Source organism: Bombus vosnesenskii, unplaced genomic scaffold (genome assembly GCF_011952255.1).
Source record: "Bombus vosnesenskii isolate JDL3184/JDL3185 unplaced genomic scaffold, Bvos_JDL3184-5_v1.1 scf7180000016263, whole genome shotgun sequence".
NCBI classification, from domain to species: domain Eukaryota; kingdom Metazoa; phylum Arthropoda; class Insecta; order Hymenoptera; family Apidae; genus Bombus; species Bombus vosnesenskii.
Window position 1 is genome coordinate 724,239 of NW_022884332.1, and position 27,302 is coordinate 751,540.

Sequence of the window (27,302 nt, forward strand, 5' to 3'; positions counted from 1 at the left end):
ATAAAAGAAGGACATTATACGCGTAAAAAAGAAAAATTAATGATGAATGAAATAGCAGGGAGGCTGTGAACGTAAGACCGCAATATTTCCGTACATTTATATTAATTTATTCGTCTTACGATACAAGACAAATCGTACATACGTTTCTGGTGATTGTAAAAGGTTGAAAAAGCAAATAGAGTTCGATTGGATTCGATGCACGAGATTATACCGAGGATCGGACAGACGACATTTCGAGAGATCATCGTTTCTTCTTCTTCCGTTTCTCTTTGTCTTGATTTTCTTTTTTTAAATAATTTTCCCTAAATTCGCTTTTCACATATTCTTTCTTATAGTTTCTCTTCGAAGGCGTGTGTGAAATACAAAGGTGTGTTGTCGATCTTCTCCTCCAGTTTCTCATTTTTTTCGTTTTTCTTTCTTTTTATTCTAATATTTTTTTTTTATTTATTTAGTTGTTTTATTCTCGCGTGTGTACGTACGTACGTGTGTATGTAGACGCAAACGAGACGCGCGTGAATAAATCGTGCAATAGAAAAATTGACGAGTGTGCGTTTTTTTTTAATCGTTCGTCTTTTCCCTCGAAATTACCTACTCCGACTGTTCTATCTACGTTATTGGTCGCCGATTTCCTTCGATTATCCATTCAATTTCCCCTATAATTTCCCCGTTTCAATAAACTTTCCCTTTCCGTTAACGTCATTAACGTTCCGCTTTCCTTTCCTCCAAACATTCTTAACCACGATCGCGATCGAAATTTTGTAAAAACTCGCGAACTATCCACGAGAAAGTCCAATGAGATTCAAACTCGTTCAACTACATATATTATACGTTCTTTCGTCTGATACTCGTCCAATTTCGTCGAATCGATCGATTCGATTTAGAAACACGACACACGCGCCGTGTCGAGGAGATCGGAAAAGAGCTGTAGAAAGATTTCAGATTGTACGAGCAAAATCAAACACTGAATCCCTGTGTGCGGGACACAGATACGCAAGGGGTTAGACACTTTCGCTTGGTATTCTTAATTATTCGATTAAATTCATTATACATGCGTGTAACGTGTGTGTATGTGTGGTTTTTTTTTTTTATATTTTTCCGCGTACAACCTTATGCAATACGCAACACGGTGCAACACGAGCGCAGGATCATCGTTCATCTACGAATTTTCATTTACTTCCTTTTCTTTTTTTATTTTTTTTTTTTCGTTTTTTTCCTTTTTCGTCTTCCTCTTGTAAATTCCATTCTCATTCGCATGCTTTTTCTGTTTTCTCTCTTATTTTATTTTGCTTATATCGTTTCGCTTTTGTAAACGTCGATCGAAATCCGTCGCACGAGATTCGACGAAAGGATTCGATGGATCGCGCCACGCGAGATCAGAAGAAAATATCGCTGCAAGTATATTTGGATCGAGAAGTGAGAAACGACGGCGGTGGAAAGATAGAAAGAGATACGTTTAGCCAATGACGAGTAAGAAAAATATCGTATATCGACTCTCTGTGGGATTGATTCTTTAATTGTCGAAGCGATGCGAATCGGCGGTGATTATTACGTTACTTTAATACTTTATACTTTAATGTGTACGTATATATATATATATAGATTTGTATATTTAATTATTTCGTTCATTCTTCCATCTGTTATCGGTATTTTTATATGCAAGGGAAAAAGGAGTCACTTTCTTTCAATTACGATCGATGGACGTATCGAGGTTCGAAATAAATCCTCATTCTCCCTACTTTATCTTCTTTTAATGACGCTGTTTTCAGTTTCGAAAAATGAGTTTTCGGTTTCAACGTTGCGTCTATGTGTCACGGCCGTTTAGCATTGCTTCGAGTTTCGACGGTCTCGACGGTAGCATTTTGTTCCTTTTTTTTTTTTGTTTTTAACATTTATCTTTAGATACATCAGGCTGATAAATTTAAACGATTTTTTTTGTTTTTATTTTTTTAAATATTTTCCTTCCTTTTTTATACGCTTCTCCTGCAATTCGATTCTTCTCCTCTCCACACAAAAATAGTTCTGATAATATATATATATTTATATATATATATATATATGTTCTCTTTTTTTCAATAGTCTCTCTTCGATTTTCGATTTCTTTTTCTTAATCCTCAATGTTTCCTTCTATTTTTTTAATAACAATATTACTCTTCGTTTATTTAACTTCGTTAGTTACCAACACCGATTATATTCAACACGATTTACACTGAGAAAGATCTGACGAATTTCAAGGCTATAAACCTCGAGAAGAGAGTCGACTTGCTTCCCGCGGGGATGGATTTTGATTTCTCGTTTTTCAATTTTTTATTTTCTTTTCACTTTTTCTGATTTTTTCTTGTTTCTTCCCCATCGAGTGCTGATATTCAAAACAATAGTCGCGTATCAACGACGACATTCCTCTTTTTCGCGGTGCTATCTCGTTTCCGGTTACGAACCCGTCTTACGTCGAGGCGAACCGTTGCTTCTGCTTCTTCACGAAATCCAGGGCCATCTTGTCGCCGACTCTCGTCTCCAGAATTTGTAGAATCGGATGATCTAGAAACGAAAAGACCAATTGTAGATTTGACATCGGTCGAAGATTTTTACCGAATCTGTTTCTTCGTGTATTGTACCGTGCGTAGACTTATAAACGTCTGTCAATAGCTCGTACGCGATGTACGAGAAAGATGAAAGAGAGAAATTCTTAATTTTAGAACAACCAAACTTATTATAACGAAGAGTTTCGAATATTTTGATTTTCCCAACTACCTTTGCGATATCTCTGATCATAAAGATAGAACAGCGCGGGAGTTCTGATCAATTTCGAGTCGTAAGAGTCTGTTAAAACGTTCACTAACTCAGCGTTTCTTCCAAATGGATATTTTTAAAGAAACATTTTATCAAGATTACGTTGCGTCTGATGAGATTGTTATGAAATTCGTTTACTGTTTCAACGTCGTGGAAATCATATTAGTTTGACGAAGTTTCGCAACAAATTCAATTATCGTATCCAGCTACCCTAGAGCATCGAATACGATGTAAACAATATTAAATAACAATATTATCGTACTTCATATAACGACATTATAATATAAGAATATCGAAATAACAAGGAATATATTTTTACTTCGCCTTCGTCTGTTACGATGTTCGCTCTTTCAGAGAAAATAGATGAAAATGAATCGAATAAGAACGAGAAGATTGTACGTAGTACGCGTTCATCGAACTCACTTCGATTCTTCTGATGCATCAGGGGTAACTCGGTGTGCTTGAGGCCGTGGAAATTGTCTATACTGGCATTCGAGTCGGTAACACCAGGTATCGTGCTGAGCCCCAAGAACGCTTCACCAGCGAAGTCATTCGCCGTGAGCACGTCGTGATCCATTACGGTGAACAGAACCATGGCGTTTGGACTTCGACACTGCTCCACGCTCACGGAGCTAACGACAGAGAAGTTCGTAGAGTCGATGACATAAAAATATACGCCAAGTGATTACGATGATCAACCGATAGGGAAAATATCGATTTGATTACTTTGAAATGTTACGATCGAATGAAAGAATCAACTTTTTATAGGCACGATTCGAAATAATTCAATAATTCAAGTTTCACGAACTACCAGCAATACCGACAGTTATTGGTGTGCCTTAGGACACGACTCTACCAAGTTATTTCTTATTGTAAGAACAATATTGAAATTTCAAGACCTTTAATCATCTTTTACGAAGGTCTGTACGTTTCTGAGTATTCGTAAATCTTCGAATATATCAAAGAATGATCAACGTATGTACGTAGTTAAATCTTTGCATTCGATGTTAGAAATTTGTTCTTCGTTGCTTACAATTCGAAACATTCGTCGAACATAGGGTTCAGAGTTTTCTTCTTGACGTTGGTGTGCTGCTCGGCGCAATGCTCGAAGACTCTTCGTGGCAGCAATTCGATTATCACGAAGGGATCGCTGTAACCGTTTGGATCTAATGGTATCACGTCTCTGGCATTTATAACTTCCACGCACAGAGAATCGTGATTTAGATACGCTCTCACCGTTAGAACGCCATATTCGGAGGATACGGTGTTTAGTTGGTCCTAAGAAGATCAGAGTAGTCACTTTACAGTTAAAAAAATCGTGCAACTATACCAAACTTCGATTTAACTTCGATTACAGCTTTGCGACACAAAGAAAAAAGAAAATCAGATCATATAGTAACCTGAAGTCGTTGTCGATAAAATCGGTCGATCAAGAATGTTGTATCCATTTTGTGATACTGAAGCCGTTCCTCAACATTCAGGAAACTCTGACATTTAAGTGTTTCGAACGGCAAACCTTTATCATCCTCGTGGAAGAACGTCGCCAATAAGTCCAGCGCCTCGTGAAGTCTTTCGTAAAACATCGCTGGTTTATCCTATAGAGAAACAGATTTTTTAACAAATCGAACCAATAACAATCCTTTCTTTATCGTTTTCAGTTACACAACGATTGGTGGCAATGCCAAAGGCATCGATATCAATCGACATTAAATACTTCATCGTAAGAGTACCGGATATGTATGCATATTCTGAATATAATTAAAACGATGGAACCTAGGTAGAAAATTGATTCATTTTTATTAAATACTATGGATATTTTAAATACTTCTTTTGGATATTTTTCGCACTATCAAACTTTCCATAAATGTATAAAGATATTATTTTATGCCTATTCGTCATGAGATAGCGTTAAGATTCTGCTTACACCCGCGTTTCCGTCCATTTGGTTGCTCAGCTCAGCCAGCACCACTTCCCAGATGTCTTGAAGAACTCGATTGAAGTTCACTGTAAGCAGAGCCGAGTTTAGCACCACCAGGTGCATGTCTAAATACTCGAGCAACGGCGCGATAGCCTCCCAAGTGGGCAAACTGTCCGGTGACCAAGCCAGATGGAACATCGCCTTCTTCAATGGTGGTCTCATCTGTAGATCAAGATATTTCTCAATTATAACTTTCTTTATTTGACATTATGATATTACATGTAGTGCTACAGCGTGGTATATTTAATACGATACTATTGAAAATTAATTCTTAATTGATTCTCGATTTTGAATTCATTTACAAACAAATTTCTATTTTAAATTTGTCGGAAGAATAAAGTTTACTTTTTGTATCAATTATCCATTGTTTCGATTGCGTGTCGTAAATATTGAATTTTGCGCATATTTTGCGATCTTTCGCGTCAGAAATGAGAATGAAGTAATCTTTTAAAGACACTTATTTTTTTTCTATTCTTTTGGTATTAAAAAGAAACAGTAATCTCAGTGAACGGATCTAACTTGTTTATTAAAAAAAAAAAAAAAACATTCTCAGTCGTTTGGTTTGTATTCTTTGCTCGCAATGCTGACCTTCGTGCCGATCCTCGAAACGATCTGGTTTATGAACAGCAACATTTGTCCTGGTGCCTGTTCCAGCGGTGACGTCAAAGCGGTTCTCCACTGCATTCGTGCAGAATCACCAGCTTGACACTCCAAGGCTGTTAGAACTTTTTCCACGAGTAACTCCTCTCCTAAATTCAGAAGCCATCGTCGGACGTACTCCAAGCCGTTGATAGCCACGCACATCTACGAATATAGTTTCGAATCATTGAATCCATGGATGAAGATCGATTCAGTAGTAACATATTATAATCATAATTATTTAGTAGTAATATATCGTTTTCATTAATTTTTGTTTGAAGAGATAGATTATTAACAACAGTATATACTATATAATCTAATATCTTTATCGAATCATAATAATTTTTAAGATAAATAAACTTTTCTATAGATAAATATATTAAGAAAAATTCATAGACAGATCTATCAAAAACATAGAAAGAAAAGCTTCGGCGTTATATCGTTTCAACTTTCAGACGTGCAGCGTTTAATTTGATTGCCTTCTCTTTGCTATCTATTGCGAGTTACTCTACAATATTGCCATTCATTTGCTTATGTATTTGCGTTTTATATTCTATAGAGCAGAGTCGAACATTTAAGCGTATTAAAAAAGACGTTTATCTTGGTCATCGTGACAAAGTGTTTCTGATATTACTATGTCTATGTTTGCAAAGCAGTGTCGTGTCATACTGATGCGAAGCGGTCTCTACCTCAGCGATTACCTCGTCTGATGTCTTATATGGCGTCTGGTCCTCGTAATAACCGCTATCAGCCAATTTTTGGTGCGTTATCTCGGCGTAATAAGCTGCTGAGCTACATATAGCCTGTAATAAAAGAAAACATCTCAGAAAAGGTGAATTTAATCTTCGTCTAAATCCTCCAAGCCTTTGGTACGTTAAATTTATACTTACATCGACAACTTTCAGAACTAAATTGTACGATCCAGGAAGATCCGGCCAAGCCAATTTCTTCCAAAATTCTTTAATCTACGAACATTGTGAGTTTTTAAATTATACCTATATATCCTTCGTTTTAAGAAGCTAATTCACACGATTGTCAACTTAAATATCCCTTTTTGTTTCTTTTTCTAACATACCTGATAGAAGCAAGCTGTAACATCGATGGCGGAGGTACTATGTTTCACAATGTATTCAGCGGTACAGATCCGATCAAGTTCAGTCGATTTTCGTACCCGTTGAATCGCCTTCAATTTAGCCAGATCCAACCATTTATCGACAGCTGGTCTGAACCACTCGTAATACTTACAAATTGCCAAAGTTTTATGGTCGGACTGCGGCAGGTTCTCCTTCATGCTAAAAATATGACATTTTCCATAAAGATAATCATTTTTTATCGGAACCTTTTGTCAGAGATCCTACCGATAAAGAATTTCAATAGTGCCAAGTAATCTTAGAGCCTCGCAAATAAATATTCAATTTTCTCTTCGATTTAAAAAGTTGCAGAGTTTAAAAAATTTCATTTCATCGAATTCCAAATATTCAATGTTACAAATGTCTCATCGTAATAAATTACTTGAAATCTAGTAAGAATTTCAACAACTTATTTTTATCTTCAACGGCCATAAGTACACATTTTGCATCATATTTAGTTTGAGAAATAGTTAATTCTTCAGTTTGATTTTTTCCCGACTGCACAGTATATATTTATTCGTAACCTTCCAATATAATTAATCAATTGATAGTTACGTTATGAAATCCTGCAGAGCCAAGTATAATTCGAACATTGGCGTTCCAATTTCCGCTCCAGGTGGTAGCACGTACTCTTCGTCCGCGTTTTGACCGTGAAGTTGAAGACAAGCCGTGGTGACCCTGGCTCCGAGTTCGTTTTGCATCTATCAAATACATTTCTTCCGATGAAGTCGAAGAACAAGGGAACAAGCGTCTGATTCTACCAATGCTTCGCAAGTCTTTTCGTATTTCCACCACTTTTTACTTTTTACGCAAGTTTCTTTGCCACGCCATTTCTAATAACAACTATTTTTGAAAGTAGGATTTCTTTAAATGTAATTAAGAACGTTTAAACGTTGTTCACAGATTATCAAATTTTGATAGAGTGTTGATAGAATCTTGACAAAGTAATCGTTATGTAACCATACTTTGGGAGAATTTAATTTAAGAAATAAGATCATAGTAGTAAATAATTTACTAACAAACGCAATGGCCGGTAGATTATTCAAAAACTAATCACTCGTGCCAATAAAATCTCCCGAAACCTTTTCGAGGCTGCATAAATAGAAATATGTACTTGGACGTTCTTTCGAAAATTAATTATCCCAAACGAAGTCCTGTACAATTGTTTCAAAAATTACTTAAATATATCTTTAAAAAACTTATCCTCGGCAAGTCAAAGCAAAATCGCTCTTTCAATCATCGTATAAGAAGCAATTAATTTTCTACACGTGTCAAATTTCCCGTGTACCGCGTACACGTGTTTGCGTTTAGGAACGACGTCGCGTATTTTCAGGAAACACGGTCGATTCGCCCGCAAAATAAATGCAAATTCCCCAGCAACGCGATTTGAAGATTTGGTCCTTTCAATTACGCGTACGTACAAATCCCAGTGTACGTCGAACGCTTGGCAACTTTCGAAATTACTGGAATCCCACGATAACTCGTTTATTACACGACGTTTCGTGTAAGCAAGCAAAGGAAGCAAACGTCTTTCGTCAGAAAGGTAGAATAATTAACCCGTTGCCTCGAAGTACGCATTGAGTTTCTCTCTTCAAGTATCAAATTCTTGTCTTAGTTGGGACAATGTATAGCGCAACTTAAACGAGTTAAATCTAATACCGTAATTTTACGCTTACGTTGTTCTACGTATTTGTTATAAACGTAATAAAGTTCGATGAATTGATTATTCCAATGTAATATATTATTTTGAGAAATGTTTTCTTACTTGGCTTTTCTTCTTGATATTTTTCAAACGCCTCAGATTTGACGTTTAACGAATAAATTTATCGTTACGACGCTATCGTATAATTAAAAGCGAAGAAACCGAGCCATGTTTCTTCGTTGAAGCAGTTAATTGATTATTAGAACGGAACGATATACGACAATTGAATTTAATTAATTAACTAATCGATGAAAATTAACCGCAGAATAGCGATGTACGGTTAAGGAATCTCAGTCGAGTTGCTGTTGCAGAAACTTTGTAGAAAAGCGTAGGTTTGCCGTAATAAAGTAAAGTAAAGCGTAGTAAAAATGAAATTGCGTGAAAAAGTAAAGTACATATTTCTCACTTAGAACGTGACGTTAGTAAACGTTCCGTATTACGATAACGAAGACAAAGTGGGAATAGTCGTCTGAGCTTCGGAGCTTACCTGATATACCACTCATTTAGGATAAGCACGATCTCCGATTTTTTACCAAATTTCTACCCTCTTTATTTCTGTTCTAAAATATTCGTTCAATTTTCAACGCAAACTCTATCCGTGACTGCATAAAAATTACACACAATTATCAAACGAATCGCATTCGTTATTTCAATAGCCGTTTTCGAGTCTCTTCGTCGTTATCGATCCACTAACAAGAGTACAATTTCCTATACACAAGATCAACTTTGATTTTCAAAGTAAAGATAAAATAATTGATTTCAGCTGTTCAGTCTAAAAAAATTTCCATTATTGACTTATCAATAGAGATAACGCTTTCTTCGAAAAGATGAAATTATTTGCCGAGGTTGAAAAGTAATGTACAAAATAATTGCTGCTCCTTCAAGGCCTCATATTTCCCTATTACTACTAACTCAATTAACAAGAACGCAATTTTCTCACAGAGTCGAGATGCAGTTTATTTCCAACGGGAATACAATTTTACAAAAAACGAACTTATTTTTCATAGCAAAGACAGAATAATTGGTTTTCGCTATTTCATTATCCGTATTACAAGATTCAGCCACTACATATTAACAAAAGTACCGCTACTTCTTCGACGTCACCGTATTTTTTTATCACCATTAATTCGATCGAAAGGGATAGAATTTCCTATTTATCGAAGATGCAGCTAATTTCTAAAATTCAAGATCCACGAACAGCGATAAACGAATGATCTATAAATATCTATATTTTCTCAATTTCTGTCTGCAAAATAGATTTAATCGTCAAAGTTGAGGACGTTTAGTAGACACGCACATTGGCGCCTAATCGTAAGAGAGATTCATAACGCAACGGCTTAAGTACAGAAAGTTACAGGATTTCCCTTGGGTTTGGCAAAGTTGGTGAAATTGTATCGAAGCGTCTAAACGTTTCGGAAACTTGCGTAAAAGTGGTGGACACCCTACAGAGAGATAGGTTAACCGGGACTCGACAGGGACGTTTAAGTGGCTGTGCGCGGGAAGCACATCTCTGGAGGTGCAAGAAAAAAAAAAAAAAGATCGATTTGCGTGCTTGATATCCTGTGACTACGAGTAAACTAAGTATATTCCTACCGATCGTTCCGTTTTCTTCTGAATTTCGTTGGAAAATGCGCTAGATCGACGCGTTCGATAAGACCTCGCTTGTCTTCCCAATGGCTTTCTCTTTTACTTTTTATAATTTAAACGTGTATCGCAATAAGGTGACGAGAAGATGCACGAAATAGTGAGCAAATATTACAGAAGAGGGAAATATTAAAGTAGATAATGTGAATGATACGTAGGTATCATATGATATGAATTGTAGATGTAAAAATGGAATTAATATTATTTCTAATTTAAATTCTTGGCGAATCCGATTATAAAAATTAGAAAATGTTACAACAATGGTGTTTATATGGATTCTTTGTATAAATAGAAATATATATGATCCTCTTATACTCGATGTTCAATGAGCAACATTGTATTTTAATAGGTCAATAACTGCTCATAATTTTACTGCGTTATGTCTTCTTAAAAAAAAAAAAAAATAATGTAAGCGACGTGTTCCTATCGTTAGCAATTGATAAAGAAAACAACTGTTCGGTTGACTCGGAGAATCAATAATCAACAGTCTAAAGTCGATCGAAATAAAAAGTACAAATTTCGTCATTTGTAAAACAATCTTACGTATTATCAACGTTTCCTTGTTCACCGAATGAAAATTAAAAGAAGAAACTTAAACTTCTATCGCTCTAACGATTCAAACTCGAAATTAAAAGTTTCGATTCCAACGAAATTCATCGAAAACACGATGAATTTTAATTTCTCCGTATGTATGTGGTAGGCGCTAAGTAAAATCAATCGATAAAATAAAATGAATTTACAGAAACACAGGAGTCCAAGCGTGACCAGAGAAGTTTCATCGTCTAAAATTCTCGAACTATCGAAACTACGTTTCTACTTTGTTCGCAAATTCTACCTCATTAATAATACAGTAACGTTTGGCGAGCGCATGCATCGGGTTCGATGTATATTTCCTATGCGGTGTCCGGCAAATTACGCGGAAGATTCATGCGGAGCGTGTGACGTGTTTAACAAGCAAGTGGTATTCCTTTGATAAAAGAGAAACGCGTGCACCTCGGCTGGAAATAAAAGAGCTGCCAATGGAAAGCAACGTCATGCATCACGGTGTGGCCCTTCGCGTCTCCGGCGTCCCGTGAAAGATACGGTGAAAAATTACGTGCTTTACGTCAGCACGTTCGCGCGCCAATGGAAGTGGCAACGAATCAGCCGGACAACCCTCTTTCATCCGTCCTAGATCCACTTTTTCCCTCGTGAACCGTCAGGAAATTAGAGTATCAAGACTTCGGATAATTGCGTTTGCGTTTCTTTTCAGGGTTATTGAACTTTCCCTCGTATTTCACGTTATATTTGTTGGAAAAAGATTCTTTCGAATTTTCGAAAGTCAAATTTTTCCATTCTAAAAAATTGTATTCGCGGACTTACAAATCTTTGAATTTTTTAATCTTTGAGTCTTCGAACCTATTGTATTCTGGTTTCGTATTTTTAGTTAGCTTTGTGTATTTTATTCTTTTACAAAGTATGATTTCGATACATGTATTCTATTCGTGGAACATTTAATAAATTTACGTGGCTTTAATTTCATTGGGATTCATATGCACAAAATATTGGGTCGTACATACACGGTCGAACAAAACTATTTACTTTTCGTAGTTTGTACTCTATATCGTTCTTCGTATCAATAACGTATGCGATACAAAACGTAATTAATTAATATGAAACTCCTGATCGTGTATGAAAATTGATGATCGAATTAGACGATATATTTTACCAAATCTTGACATTGAAACTAATAAGAAATAAAATGTATCGTATAACATTATAAATAAATAGACCATAAGACTTTAATCCTATCAAATTACAAAAAGTACGATTGTTCTAGAACTAACAAAAATTTGTTTCAATCTCGATACGCTATCGATTCGATTCCACTTCCATCGCAGTTTCTTTCCAAAGATAGCAAACTACACTTATGAACATCAAAAACTTCATTAAGAACTACATACAGTGTAGACAGTAGGCTGTCTGTATTAATTAATTAATTAATTAATATTTGTCAAAGAACACCTGTAGATCGTTATTTCGTTGAGCTGTCTCTCAGTCGGAATATTTCCTTCATAAAGAAATAATTTTCCCTTTGATCTCGTAAAATGTTTCATGTATGCTGAATTAAATCAAAAGTATTTCTAATAGCACCATACTGATGCTTCTTGACATCGTTATCAACCGAAGTAACTACTTTACGATATTTGTTCGAAATCGAGCATTCGTGTCGGAACAATGCCAAATATTTTACTACATCAGCAAGTAGAATTTTGTATGTTTCTTTTGTACGTAAATTTATTTAAATCCTAACTAATCTCAGAAAATTCTAAATTTTACTAGTGATCCAGAACTTGAGAAGAGGCAGTATTTACAAGTAATCATCGTAGAACGGTATTCAAGAAACTACTAGCTAATCAACCGCTATTCTTTCTATTTGCGTACTTAATCTATCTATTTGATATATTTTTTTTTATCATTTATTTAATTCCTTGATATTTAATTCCTCCTTGATACTAATAAAAACGTACGCGAATAAAAGCAAGCGGTTTCGATACGACAGTTCAAATGTTACATATACAAGGAGATCGAAGAAGAAAGATAGAGTAGAAATAGAAAAGGGTTTTAACAGTTCGTGGTGGCGATGAAAAAGTACCTCGGATGTGTTCTCCATGTGTTTCGCCACGTGTTCCGCCAGCTATGGACAAACATCTCGTGTACAGTAAGATCGCGATGACCTGACGGACATATCAAACTCATCCTCAACATCGTTCCATCCTCGTTCAACCTAGCCTTCAGGTCACTGCGATTTGCTTATTTATAGGGTGTCCCTGCTCCATCCTTTCCTTTACTTTTCATTTCACAATGCAAACATCCGAACGATATAAACGATACTCGGATCGCTGTAATTTCGAAATTTCCACTTACTTTTAACTTATTTTTGCCGACATTTCGTTTATCGCTTTTTTCCTGGAACACCCTATATATAAAGAGTAATATGTTCTGTAGTTATTTCGATGCAAGGACGTCGACCGAATTCGCAGAATTGAAAATAATCCAATCGCAAGAACACGTTATAAAATAATCGATAAATAATTTCTTTCTCTCTATCTCGTTTCTAGACGCGTGAATTTAGATAGAAAATTTCTCTCTGATGTCTGTTTCTCTTTAACTTTTATTAACTCCAATCGCGTGTCTTGTTTCCTCTCTTTTACGAAGATCTTCGACGGACGATTGTTTTATCGTTAAACGGATAGCTAGCTCTTCTTGTTTTCGATATCGATCGAAAATTTGAGAAAAGAAAAAAAGAAAAACACGATCGACGTCTTGAATAAAGCATAAAGCCAAACATAGCACATCCAGCTTCACGAAACAGTGAAATAAAATATAGTCGTGTGTCATAATGATTGTGTGCTTTGATTCTGCATCGTCGCGATCTATCAAGTGAGAATATTTCATAGATATATGTATAAATAAATATATATATATATATATGTTTCTCGTTCGTCTTTCATATTTGTTGGAAATGATCGCTTTTTCACGCGGGGTTTGCTTACCAGCTTGTCCAATTGCTTATACACCGCCGAGAAATATGGCACGCCGTTCGTGCTGAAACACAACATTTCATCTATCGTTTGTAAATCGATTTATCTTCCCTTTAACTTGAAATATTTATCGTGGATAATATATGATTTTCCTTTACTCGTGGTTAAACAGCGGATACCGTATTTTGCAAACTCGTATTTTTATAAACCTAGTGAAACAAGTGGAATACAAGCAGAAACATATTTCATCTACCGAATGTTACAATAAATACTATACTTTGAATATTTTTGATAATATTGGATACATTTTTCTAATTTTTAATTTCCTACGTGTAAAAGAGCTACTCGCGAGTAACGTAAAAAACTGATACGAAAATAATAGACATGCGAGGAAGAGATACGATATAAGCGAAGGATATCAATCTCTTGTCATGTACTTTACTAAATAAAATTATCGAAATTTCGAAAGATCATGGTCGTAGGTGTACAAAATAAAAAAATACGAACTAGTTATTTTGGCTACTCTAGCAGTTCTGACGTTAATAATACGATTTTCGTTTGGAAATTTTGTTTCTATATAACAAGTATGTTTCTCCGTGCATTCGCAATCTCACGTTAAAGGAACAAGAGATTCGTACGTTTCATTCGAAAAAGCAATTTCCATAGAAGCAAAGAGAACCGAAAGTAGAACAATTTTCAATAGCACGATCATCGGTTAGGCAACTTTGATGTTCCGCCTGTTAAAAAATAAGTCTAATATTTATTCTACGGTAAAATTACAAAGTACGCGATACTCTTTATAATCTCAAGGTTTTCAAAAGCAAATAAAAGAGGGGAAAACTATTCTCCGTTGTAAACACTGTTCACGCAATATACACTTAACCGTAGGCATTCAACTTTTAATCAAAGACCAAATACAAGGGGGAACGTTTTACCACTTTGTTTTGCCAACGAACGCAAGTTTGGCTAACTTTAAATTTCAATTCGTAGGGAATCGAGGAATTTGAAAAGCTCACCTTTCAAAGAGACTGTTGTAGTAAGTGAGTCCCTGTTCCAAGTCTACCAGTAACGCGGTTACTAAGTTGGTGAAGTCCTGCAAAACCTTATCTGCATCCTGATCGGGCTCTTTATCGTAACACATTGTCTGCTGCCTCGTGTCCTCGTACCTGAACAGGAAACCAACGTCGTTGATCGAATGTAGCGATCGAAGTAGAAAAATACAGAAGGTAAGAGAAGATGAAATGAAAAAGTTCAATCGAGCACTAACCATTCGAGGGTTCCCTTTCTTAGGGCGGTTATTATTTCTCCGCGGATTTCCTTATTGAATGGGCAACACGCACGGAAGGCTTTCATGTTCGATAGCAGTCCTAAACATCTGTAGGCAATAAATAATAAAAGTATTTTTGTATTGTAGGCTCTCAATATTATTTTCAGCGACAATTTTTTCGTTTAATGATACCTCAGTTTTATCAAAAATTGGCGAAGAACGATACGTATGAGATTAATAGAGGTATTTTTATACAAATTTACACGTTGAAGGTTTTCGACACTAGTTTTTCAGGGTAATTGTAATCGTATCGAGGATTCAAGTAATCTTGCGTTATATATAATTGTTATATAAAATTGGTTAACATAAAACTAGGTTAATTGGAGAATTGCACAGATCAATTTGTTTCTTAGAGAAAATTATCATTGCGAAACATTTACGTATATATTTTAATAGTCTGCGGCCATAGTACGTAACTTGTGCAAAATTATTAGCTACGCGCGTTAAAGAATTTTTCTACTGAACAATTACATATAATAAATTTGCTTCTAATTGTTCGAGAAATTATTACCAGTATCAACTTATTTACAAAATATTTATGTATAAATATAAACGCGATTCATAATTTGCCTGTACAAAGTTTGCAACGAAAACCTACCAGTCTAACAAATACGTATATCGAATTCCCAGTAACTTTTTTGAGCTAATTTTTTGCGCGAATTAAACTCTGCTTTCTCTTGGCGTGCTCGCTTTAATTTAACTACGTAAGTTCGGAATCCGCGTGTAGATACTCGCGAGCACGGTAGCGTTTTACTTTCAGAAATTCACTCGTGCAAAGTTCGGAAAGTTAGAAGATAGATACAACAAAAGGGAACGAGATTATCACGTACTGTAATAAGAACACAATTATACTCTTCATTCCTACCGATGAATCGAATTAAGCGAAATAAAGACCGCGTTAAACGAAGCATCCTTTCAACGCCATGTAGCGCCAACAAAATCTGTTGTGAGTTAACGCTACTGATATTGTTAGAAACACGATATTATCCTCTTTAAAATGCTTTTTGTTTTGTCTCGATGGGATTATCCGTTCCGGAGATACCGTCGTTTTAAGCAAACCATAATTTTGGTCTTATCGGTATCTTTGTCCTTGTTTCGCGCTCGCTCACTGACCTAGCCTAAGCCAGCTACGTGTACGTCAGTCAAAGAAAATGTCTGAGTCAGCGATTACGTCAACGACGTACGCACTTCCGAGAAAAATAAGTAGAGCACGACTATTCCAGGAATTTGTCTGCCATTCTTAGAATCTCGAGTCTCGAGTGACGCGCTTCCAAGTGCGCATATCTTGAAAACTAGTTGGGATATCGCCATGAGACAAAGATCATCGTAAGGGGCATGCTTTCTACCATATCCCGAGTTCTGGGTGAGTTATAGGGAAGATTGTGAAATTTTTCTGCCAGCGTTTGGTGATCAAAGCTTTCGTTGTTTTTCAAAGGTATGAAGGAGTAAGGTTTCTGGTTTAAAGGGTAGTACGCTTTTGGGTAGAATAAAACGATAAAATTGAGAGAATTGGGTTTATATCGATCGATTAGTCAGGATTTAATTTGTCTTCATCTTGATTTTAATTCGTCTGTATTTTAATTTGAATCTTATTTGCCTATGGCAATAGAAGTTTCAATTCGCTGCAGCTTCTTCCTGTGATTTAAAGACAAGGCGTTAATAATAGTATCAAAGCGATGGTGTATTAACGCAGTATAATTGTACAGTGATGAATGAATAAAATAATAATACAAATGTAAAGAAAAAGAAAATAACATCCAGGTTAGGTACCATTATAAAGAATTTATGTCATTTTCCTTTATGTTTTCAATCTTCAAACCGATTTTCCGAATTTTATTAAATAGAAAATATAGGAAAAATCACAAATAAAGTAGAATTCATAAACGATACGTTGTTTCTCTCTTCTTCTAAGAAAGATACGCACCTAAGAAGATAATCCAATTTAGAGATGGATGGTCGATGCAATGGCGGGAATAGCACTCGGTGCTGTCGAACTTTCTTCAACGTTACTTCGAGGAATTCGTTGAACGACTCTGCGAGACATTGTTCCTCGTCTCGAGAAAGAGTGTCCGTGTGCCATACATTGTCTAATTCCTATTGAAATAAATAAATATCTAATTTGTTAATTCCTATCAAAATAAATAAATAGAGAGCGTATTAGAAAAATGGCATGCGAAGGAATAAGAAAGGCGTTTGTAAAATTAAAATAAACCTGAAGAAGACGATGAAGAATTCTTGGGTCGCATGCTGATTGCCTGGATGTCGCTACCCATCTAACTAACGCTTGTTGGAGTTCCGTGACATCACCTTGGACGGCGTGTTGATGAAGAATCGTTAGTGCCGTTTGTGGCAATTCTCCTGTGAAGTCTTCCTAAATGAGGCAGGGAGAATCACGTAGTTACACGATATATAGATTGCTTTATTAAAGAGGAGGACAAGAGAAAATAAATTAATTAAGAAAATAATTCAGTTCTAACCTACGTTGAAGTAAATTAAGCGACAAGCTGTTAGTAATAAAAGAAAACTAGAAGTTGTCTTGTTTTCAACTGTTTCTTGTTGTTGTTTGTTGTCTTTTTTTCTTTTTCTTAATTATAGTATGACTGCAGTAAAGGATGTATCTTCAGAAATATTTACGAGCTTCTTTCGTCCTTTCTAACTTTCTGCAAGAGAGCTAGTGTCTATAATAGTTGTTTATAAATATTTCATGGAATAAAAATAGGAGAAAAATAGAGATTTTTTTTTCTTGTATCGTATTATTGTATAATTAGAAATATATTTTATTTTCGTTATATATAGTACGATCACTATGAAAATTGCTATTATAAAAAATATGTGCTTCATTTTATATCCTTGAACTTAAAGAAGAAAGCTAACCATATATTTTTTATTGCGAATTTCAGCAAATTATTTATAAATATATATTATGGATATTATGAAAATTGTTTTTTTTTATAATATTCTTTAAATTTTCTTTAATTTTCGAAACGAAGATAGAATCTCGAGAATTTTTATCAGGAATTTTAGGAACTTTTTTAAATAAATATTTAAATGTTTGTACTTTATAAAGATATAAAAAACAATGTATATCTGTTTGTTGATGGTACATACTCCTTGTTTGTTCATCTCGTGATTGAGAAAGACCGTGTAAAGTCTCTCCTGCTGTCTGAGCTCTCCCCAGTTGTCTTCTTCGGACGTACCACGGTCTTCTCTCGTTGATAACCATAGCTTTAATCTAATTCTACCTTGAATTGTGCTTCGTTGCGTTCTGGCCTCTAGTTTGTACCATCGATCCAGCCCCGTGCTTGGAATATCCTGCCAACAAACGATTCTCTTTTGTCTACCCCATGTTAGAATATATAAAAAAAAAATCGAACTGCAATTTTAAAATTAACGTCAAGTAAAATTGCTTTGATGATCGATAGATTGTAATAACGGTACCTATGCCATTAAATATGGAAACCGGCTATGTAACATCTTTTTTTTTACACAATTTTATACACGTTTCATCGGTGTTCACGTTGCAATGTATTCTTTGCTTTATTCCATTGAGTTCTGGCTATTAAAATTTGGCATGACAGTAACAGCGTTCTATAAAACTGTCAAAACGAAATATGACGCGATTGAAAAACTGGAAAGTGGTGCAGGCGCGGCAGAATTAATGAAAATACATGGTGTTGGGAAAGCCACGATCGTAGACATTAAAAAAATAAAAACGTGATATACAAAATTATCCGAAATACGTAGATTTCTCAGATGCTGGCTGGAACAGTTTCGTTGCCACGAAGACGATAATAATGACGATTTTATGTAAATGAAAGCAGCGAACAAAAGCTATGGGTCAAAGTACAAAAAGAACGTATTTCTATGCGATTACTTGTGTCGAATAAATTACATGACGTAACAGAGAAAAAGCTGCGAGATCCATAAGTGTGTAAAGGATTTGCCACTTAATCTTGATTTGTATTTAAATAAATGAAATTTCGTATGAGAAAAGTGATTATTCTGTTATTCGAAAATTCCATTTTCCGAGCAATTTTGTCTCGCTATTAGTTCGGATAAGGCATAAGGGAGGCTCTACTCTAACTGTTTTTCTGTATTTAGAGTAACAGTAAATTGTATTTTCATCTAGAAGATTTGTCGATGATAGTTTTAGAGATACAGAAAAGATGTACTTAAACGAAATGATAATATTCATGCGTGTCATCAGTGTTAACGTTAAATAAATTCAATAAATGTTGAATCGTTTGTTTGATTATGGAAAGAATTTTTCTTCGCAATTATTGATAGAAGAAACGCATTTGATATTTGCGTGTAAGAAACGTAACGTGTCGATTGTACGATCAAAACTACTTTTAACGAACCTTTAAAATTAACGAACGTAAGGCGAATATTGGGAATGAAATTATGAGTTTTGTAATTCCGTTATTACGAATTACGAAGCGTAATTACGAAACTCGTTAGGTAAATCGATGCAATACCTGAAGCGGAATATTCACGCAGCCAAGAAAATCGTCCTGACCGCCGGATCTCGCGCTCTGCGCGATCTGCTTGAAGAATCTTCCGAGTCCCTTGACGCCGCGTACTTCGTTCAGCTTGCTCACTGCATCGAACACGGAGGACTCGTCGTCGTGGTCCCTGAAACTATGTCTGTCAGGGCAACACAAACACTTTCCACAGAAGGGAGTACGAGAAGGGGAACGAAAGCACACTCAGGAAATCATTGATCTTATTTACTCAACGAACCTTGCTGGTAATAATGGCAGTAATTAACGAATTGATTTCCATATATATACTGGTGAGATACGTAAGATGATGATGTTTGAAGTATAATGTCAATGGTATTATGAGAAAATGATATTGAATTATTGCCACTTGAAGCAAGATGCGACATAAAGGGAGAAAAATAAAATGAAGAAGAAAAAATAAAATCGAGAAGTAATCGATGGATAATTCGGGCAAAATAGTGTTTTGTTCGTGGTTCAAAATAGGATACGAAATGGAACAAGAAATAGATAAATGGTGGAATAATGGTAGACTCATAAATGAAACAATTTTTTTATAGGAAGGAAAATAGAGTAGGTGAAATGAAATCTGCTCGTAATACGTTTTGCTTTCAACGTGAAAGCATCGGTTTCAAGAATGCATTATGCATTTGACTAAAAATTGGAAGCCACGAGAATCTGCATTTGAAATTTCGAAATTTCAAATTAGGATATTTGCAGATGACCGTTTGAAATTGCAAATTTACAAACTAACTTTTTTCCAAATTAACTTCTCGAAATCACATTTTAACGAAACAAATTTCATTTCACGCTATTCACAGCCATATCCATATAAAGAAGAAAGGCACCGAATAGCCAACCTGATAAACGACACCACTCACCATATATCCAGGTGCAGAATATCCGTGTTGATGTCGTCGATGTCGCTGAAATGGAAAAGAAAAACGAGAAAATGTTAAACCGTGTGTCACTCTGATCCAATATGAAATTTCACGTAACGTGTTTCTGATCGCTTTCCCGGACTACGGAAGAAGCGACAAAGACGTGAAAGTAAAAAGGAGAGAAAAGAAAGGAGAAGAGGAAGAATCGAAGTCCCCGAAGGATACACGGAGTTGCTTACAAACGAAACTTCTCGTTCCATCGTGGACTTAGCGTGTGCGGCTTCACCGACGTCGCGCGTATGAACTTGGCTGGTACCGCGCCGCTCAACGATTCCCGATGCTCGCGTCTGCTCGTATGCTCCTTGCGCTTGAACGACAACCTGAAACTGATTTCCAACGGATACAATAACTTCCACGGATATTTCACGCGCTTCTCTATCTCCTTTCGGGCTTTGCGGCACGCGAGTATGTTCGTTCGAACAGTTAATTTTGCGTGGCAATGAAATTTTCGTTCCTTTGGTTGGGTTGTGCCTTGTAACTTGTTACAGATTGTGCGAGAAATCAAAATCTGTGCGCGGTGTATTAAATAAAATTCCGTATTTTTATTTCGGTTCTATATTTTAGATTTGTCTTGAAGAGATATTTACGTCGAAGTTACTTTGTACACGCACATATCAAATATTACAAACTCTGTACCCGTGTGAACTTATTTCCAACTTGAACGCCAAAACTTCTGTAATGCAAGAATTTCGTTTAAACTATCTGCCATTACCGTGCCAATTGCCACGAGACATTACACTTAACCGGATTAGCTCAAACAACATTTTCAAGCAAATTGAATTCTACCGTTCGTTCCTGCTACTAAATCTACCCTCGTGTTCGTAAAAACATTCCTCACATTTTCTTCAGTCGTTTCCTCGCCAGCTTCTCCACGTTCGGCATGGCTGTCTTCTGGCACTCGATTTTTCGAACGACTCGACGAGAAGCACGTGGTCTCGTTTCGCGCGTCGTCGCGATACCACTGAGAATTAATCGCGTTGCTGCCTGCACGAGGAGACAATGCCGACGAGATAGAGCCGCGAGACGTTCGATTCTCAATGCACCGCGGCCTTATTCCGCTGCGAAAGCGTCGCCAACAGAACTTGCCGCATCCGGCAACCGTTCATTGTTATCACGACTCATTGTGGAAATGTCACTCGATTGCTCGTCTGGAGTAGGTCTGTGTCTGCTCTAACTGCTTCGAACGATCGATCGAACGTCTTGCTTCGGATTAATCGATGATTTGTAGCAAATTGATTGCACTTTTCTTTATTGAAGAGGAATTTGTTCCTGTTGGTCGTAATTTACGGTAGAAAATAATTGAAGTTTCAATCTACGCGTAATAACGAGGATCGTACGGATCAGATTATTCGATAGAAATACCGATCTACGTTTCTATAGTTATCGGTTCCATTGTTTTAAAGATTCCTTTCCTATCGTGGATGAAGCGTCGATATCGGAAAAGGTAATGACTAAGAATAAGAAGTATCGAGGCTTTGATTTAAGCTTTAAAACGTTGGAATGTTCGAGAAATGAGGATTAATTAAAGAACGTTTGAAACGTTTTCTAATAATCCTTTATCTGGGTTTTAATCAGCAGGTTTACCCTCTCAAGTACTCCCAAGTTCCATTCTAGGTATAATGATTTTAATGGAATCAGGGTAGCGATTTCATTTTTACTTGCTTCTATGGAAAATTTGTATTTTACAGCTATATACTACACAGGTATCATTGGAACTACCGACGAGAAAGAATTGAATCGTCGAATCGTCTATAGGACAGAAGTTTTTATTCAGCCATTATTACATACAATTAAACAGAGATACACGTATCGAGCAATCAATTTCTGCTGGGCGCTATCGAATCTGGATTAAATAAAATTCCCAACATGGTAACAGTTACCTTTGATAAATCTCGACGTTTCCTATTACAACTTTTGATCCTCTGGACCTGTTCTAGCCATTTAAAATTCGATATTTCACAGATTCTCTATTTTCAACTTCAACAGTTTCAACGCTAAACAGAATTACTATTAATAGAATATCGAACGTTTTCCAATAAGCATGATTAAAAAGAGCTACGATACGCTTCAAGGTTAAGCACGATATTTTGAATATTCGATAAATCATGCAAATCGATCAGACTGCGGATTACGCGCATCCCCGCTAAGAGTGTGCACGGAAATTCATAGAAAAAGCGTTTGAAGTAATATGAATTCGAAGCAATTATTGCACGTCGATCTTTAAAGCTCAATTTAATCGGCTCGTAATATATCATTGATTTATCCCCAATTTTCTAATCAGAATATATCCTGTCGAAAATAAGCAAGTGTTTGGATACTTTTGAGCCTACTTTTTCGTATTACGTGCATTCTGGATATTTGTACACTTTCGAATTTCTTAAAAATTTTCTACGCCTTCAAATCATTTATGAGAGTATAAATATCCGCGGTCTATCGATCGCTCGATGCAACCAAGGGTACGTCGATGTGTCGACTTACCTATGGTGTTTCCGTAATTTCTCGTGATGAGAATTCTCGGTTTCACCACCGTCGGAAAGGGCACGGGTCGCTTGTCTCGGAGATGCTGGCGGTGTGTGGGGTGAGTGCGCAGTTAAATTCGTTTGCGGACTCAACGGTGCACCTGTATTACCCGGTTGAATTCCTAACATGCAGTAAGGGTCGCTGAATCCTGGAGGACATATATAGAATCTTGTTCAGACTAACACACCTCTGGCAAACACTCAAATCTAACGACTTCCGTAATTGGAAAAAACATTCTGGATTTGAACGGAGAGACTATATGCTTTAGAGGTTTTGTATTTTTTCACGACCCTCTTCTCGTATATATGTTTCTCTTAAGTATAGGAAATAAAATAAGACGATGCGTAAAAGTATGGAATTTTTATTATCTCGATGATATAGATGTTTTTTTGTAACGCGACGAAGAGATAATTAATTAGAGCAAATTTTCATTTAAGAAAGGATGGTACACGATTGAGAAATATTACTTGTTTCGTGATTATTTTGCAGATATTTCTGTGGTACACGGATATACACATAGAATGCAGCGTAAAAATATTTCGATATTTTCGTCGATATATAGACTCCAGACAGAATAAACAAAGGAACGTCCTAGATTTAGACGGAAAAAATATACGATCGTGGAAAAATTTTAATTATTTCGCCATACGTCTTTTATATCTTACAATGTGTACGTTGTTTTGTACAGAAATATAAAATTCTCCATAATGGATTCTCTTTTTTTTTCTTTTTTTAATAAAAATATGTCCTTTTGAACGATACAATACACCGACTTTTAAGTTGTAGCCGTTTCGCTCAACTCTCTGCGGTGTTTTGTAGAGCGGAATGAGCAAGGTTTACTCCATTTTTTCGAGAGTTACCTTAAGTTGTTGCAGCAGTTTCGAGATAGATCTTTTATAGAGAAAGTTTACGAGAATAGGGCTGTATCCTTTATGACGAAGTACTTGGATGCTTTATCTTTATTGGATCTTATCCTCGTACTCTTTAGATATCAGAATCTACGCGTCTTTGTACATTTCAAAGAATGTAACTAGTACGATGCGAAATTGTGTGTGTATTATTCAATATGCACTCTAGTCTATGAACTATCTCAATTTATTGGAAACATCTGCAAGAAACATTTTTATGGACGTATAATATAAACCGAGGATTATTTTTTGAGAATTTTCAAGCATTTTTCAGCGGTTTTCAGTACTTTTCAGAATTTGTCAGCATTTAAAAATTGCAGTTTGAATTTCTTTCTCAGCTGCTGTACACAATATTAGTCATCCTGCATTATACAAATTTGGCAGAAATGTTTATTCTTACTTATGAAACTGGGCTGCGGATTTTTATGCATTTATGAGAAATTTAAACGTACAGAAATGCACGGAATAAGCACGACATCCAAAGATACATAAAATATTCAAAGTAGAATAATTAAAATGCTTTAAAACTTATTTTGATATTCAATAAGCGAAATAAATTTAAATTCCATTTCTTACAGTTAGGTTCGTAAAAATATGAATTTCCACGAATATCCGCAATCTATTAAAAACTTTAATAACGATTATGACGACGATAGTAGAATAATTACACGTTATTCTATTATTAAACACGAATAACAGAGACATTTCGACACGATTGGAATATAAAAGATGCATTTAATTTCCGTAAGATGATGTATCGCGCGGTATCGATCATTTTCAGTGATCGAGATAAATTTTGAAGTCTTCCAGACTGTCTTCGCAATTATTCAATCCGTTATCGTGCAAAAGGGCTTGAAATATTGAGAAGTAACGTCGAGAACCGAAAGATGCATCGCTTTTCGTCCTGTTCCCACGTCAAAATTTATGACATCGGTGACTACGGCCGGATTATGTATGCATGTAATTCGATGGAAAATTCATTTGCGTTTCACTAGACTCGTTAAACTTCTACGGGCGTTACGTGGTGCTGCATAATTAAACGCGAAACGCGCTAAATAAATGCTTACCGTTCGCGTCCTTCGCTTCTAGTCCCTCTGCTTCCACAACTACCACGCTTAGGACAACTATTGGTGGCTGAAAAGTTTAACAACCGTTTAAAAAAATAATTAATCATTTTTTTTACCGACTAAAGAAGTTTACGCGATTTTCATGGTATACGTGTATCGGAGTAAAATTTATGAGAATAATTTTACGACGATCGATCAGAGGCATAAATTGAATGCATTTTATTTGGATACCGAACATAATATAGCAAATATACGATTGTGACTGTAAACGGATCGTAATGTTTCATTCTTATCGTGTGTTTTAATTTCAATGTAAAATGAATTATATTTCCGATATAATACCATTTTTTTATGTATTTTAATCACGAAGCTATTTGTTTCATTATTAAAAACAGCTGGAGACTGAATCGATTGGAATTATATTATTTAGCCGACGATAAAACATGGAGAAACGGGACAGTAATTGTTCCAGTGGTGTTTCTTATTAATTTTCTTTATCCGGCTTCAATGCTGTTTCGTATCGTCGGCCAAGAACGAACTCGTTTTACGGGGCTTTGTTTTTCATTTTCTGTATAAATGTAATAAAGCTTTGTTTCAGTAATTGCTTGCTTTGTAACGGCACTGCGTTATGCTTGCGTATACCGCGTCGTTTTTAAATAACGTTTCATAACGCGACGAGCCGTGCGACAAGACTCGAATCGAACTTTCTGCCCGAATATATGTTTCAGTAACCGCGTATTATTGCTTTTATTTCAAATGCGCAATTTCCACTGTGATATTATTTACAAAGCACGCCGCTTCTTTTCATCTTCGTTATCGAATTCATCCAATCCCATTACTCGAATTAAATAAGACAAAACGACAACTGATACGTACTTCAAAAAATATAAAAAGATATTGTATATTTACAGAGCATTTGAACAGTCGGTCAACTATTCGACACCTTAATATAAGTCACGATGTTTAACGAGACCATCCTCGGCAATAATCGTACGTTTAAGACTAAATATTAGGTCGTCCGAAAAGTTTCTTTCGTTTTATAAGGAAATAATGAATGCTCAACATTTTCCGTTTTATATTATTTTATCGAATTACCTACGATCCATTTTGTTCTATCAAGAATGAGATTGCAACGTCCAGACAGATTAGGTTTCATGTACGTATAATGATGCGTAATTGTAAAAGACGTGTCTGCAGAAGAAAGACGCTTTTCGGACAACCTAATGGTATATTCGTGCTGTATACCAATCTTTCACTAAGTGCACGTTCGCGATAAATGTCTCGTAACTTTTATATACATTTTCGTATTGGTTTCAAATTTCGCTGTTACAATCGCTACAGTTGTATGCCACTACAGCGTCAACGAAATTCCAGGAAGTTTCATATGATGCAGATAATATATTCATAAAAATATTGTGCGGCAGATGTTTGAATACTCTGGCGAGCCATCACACGTACGATCGAATAATAAGAAAGAACACGATGAAACGTACCTTCTCTTCCGATGCGATGTTCAGATATCGTCGATGTTGATCCGGCGGAACCCCAAAAGCTTCTTGCGCATACCTATAAAGATCTTCCTTGTAGTGCGCGTATTGTCCCGTGCTAGCGCCCACAGTGTTGGCGATCGTGTAGAGGACTTCTATGTACAACTGTTCCAACTGAAACAATGTTTTTAAACGCGTATTGTATTCGTTGGAAACAATTCGTCCCACGACAAACTGTAGTTGAATGTTCAACCGCGTTTTTCGTTATCAATTTGACGCGCTCGCTTTCGAGAGGCGTCAAATTGATAACATCCCCGTTCCACATCCCTTCGAGGAAACTTTAAAACGAGATTTCTCTTTGTTTCAGCCGCTGATGAAAACACGCTGAAGCATTAAGGTACAACAAAGACTCGTGTATCTTTATCTTTTTTAACTTTTCTTCGTTCGTTTCTTTGATACCAAGCCGTTCCTTTGTTTCCCTTGGTTTTCAGATTTCAAGCGACGAGAAAAGTTTAAACAGACGCGGTGATTTATTATTTAAGAGCAGAAATGTACAACGGCGGCACAGTTGCGAGACTTTGAAGTTTTAAATACTCGTTTCGCAATTATAGTTTATATTGCACGGAGAATTCAGATTTAATTGGCCACTTGGATTCGATATTGTCTCGATTCTTAGAACGCAATTTTTCAATGTTATCCCATTTCCTCTCCAAAGTGTCGTAATATCATTGTCAAATAAGTTAATCGATAAAACCTATTTTTGCGCATAAAAATTATTTAAACGAAGAGTTTGTTATTTTGCTTAACGTTAGTTTACAACTATATCAGTTTGCAAAATGTAATGAATACCTTTATAATAGTATCTCTGGAATATTTCTGTAATAGTATATCAGAATACTAAATTCTTTTTCTAAAGTTACGAAAAATTAACGTTTTACCGATACGTTCATTAATAATAAAGTAGCAAATTACTCCATTGTCGAAAACTTACGAAAATTGTAATGGAATGTCACAAATTCCCACATTATTCCAGCTATTACGCGGGGTAATACGTTTAACGATAGGCGATAATTGGACAAGATTTCCGAGTAATTTTTCAACCAGAAATATTTCATTCCTTCAACGAGTGCTTCCAGTCGACTTCAT

At 35.8% G+C, this 27,302-nt stretch overlaps 1 protein-coding gene across 4 annotated transcripts in view; it reads right to left on the reverse strand.

Moving 5' to 3' along the window:
* Positions 1-85: 85 nt before the first annotated feature.
* The window catches only part of LOC117242096 (BAI1-associated protein 3), a 123,320-nt gene continuing 96,103 nt past the window's right edge, over positions 86-27,302 (reverse strand). Inside the window, exons 5-27 of one of the 4 annotated variants that reach the window (XM_033508482.1) lie at positions 26,163-26,330; positions 24,670-24,736; positions 22,653-22,842; positions 20,354-20,500; positions 20,115-20,159; positions 19,210-19,366; positions 17,840-18,043; positions 16,944-17,102; positions 16,656-16,825; positions 14,672-14,779; positions 14,421-14,570; positions 13,417-13,468; positions 12,516-12,557; positions 7,090-7,235; positions 6,480-6,696; positions 6,295-6,369; positions 6,094-6,207; positions 5,354-5,569; positions 4,712-4,927; positions 4,188-4,382; positions 3,821-4,065; positions 3,211-3,419; positions 86-2,535 (exon numbers count right to left, since the gene is read on the reverse strand). In XM_033508482.1, the coding sequence (XP_033364373.1) occupies positions 2,441-2,535; positions 3,211-3,419; positions 3,821-4,065; positions 4,188-4,382; positions 4,712-4,927; positions 5,354-5,569; positions 6,094-6,207; positions 6,295-6,369; positions 6,480-6,696; positions 7,090-7,235; positions 12,516-12,557; positions 13,417-13,468; positions 14,421-14,570; positions 14,672-14,779; positions 16,656-16,825; positions 16,944-17,102; positions 17,840-18,043; positions 19,210-19,366; positions 20,115-20,159; positions 20,354-20,500; positions 22,653-22,842; positions 24,670-24,736; positions 26,163-26,330 (3,387 nt within the window). In that variant the 3' untranslated portion in view covers positions 86-2,440. The remainder of the gene's footprint in view (positions 2,536-3,210; positions 3,420-3,820; positions 4,066-4,187; positions 4,383-4,711; positions 4,928-5,353; positions 5,570-6,093; positions 6,208-6,294; positions 6,370-6,479; positions 6,697-7,089; positions 7,236-12,515; positions 12,558-13,416; positions 13,469-14,420; positions 14,571-14,671; positions 14,780-16,655; positions 16,826-16,943; positions 17,103-17,839; positions 18,044-19,209; positions 19,367-20,114; positions 20,160-20,353; positions 20,501-22,652; positions 22,843-24,669; positions 24,737-26,162; positions 26,331-27,302) is intronic. The other 3 variants (XM_033508483.1, XM_033508484.1, XM_033508485.1) reach the window with 3 other exon arrangements.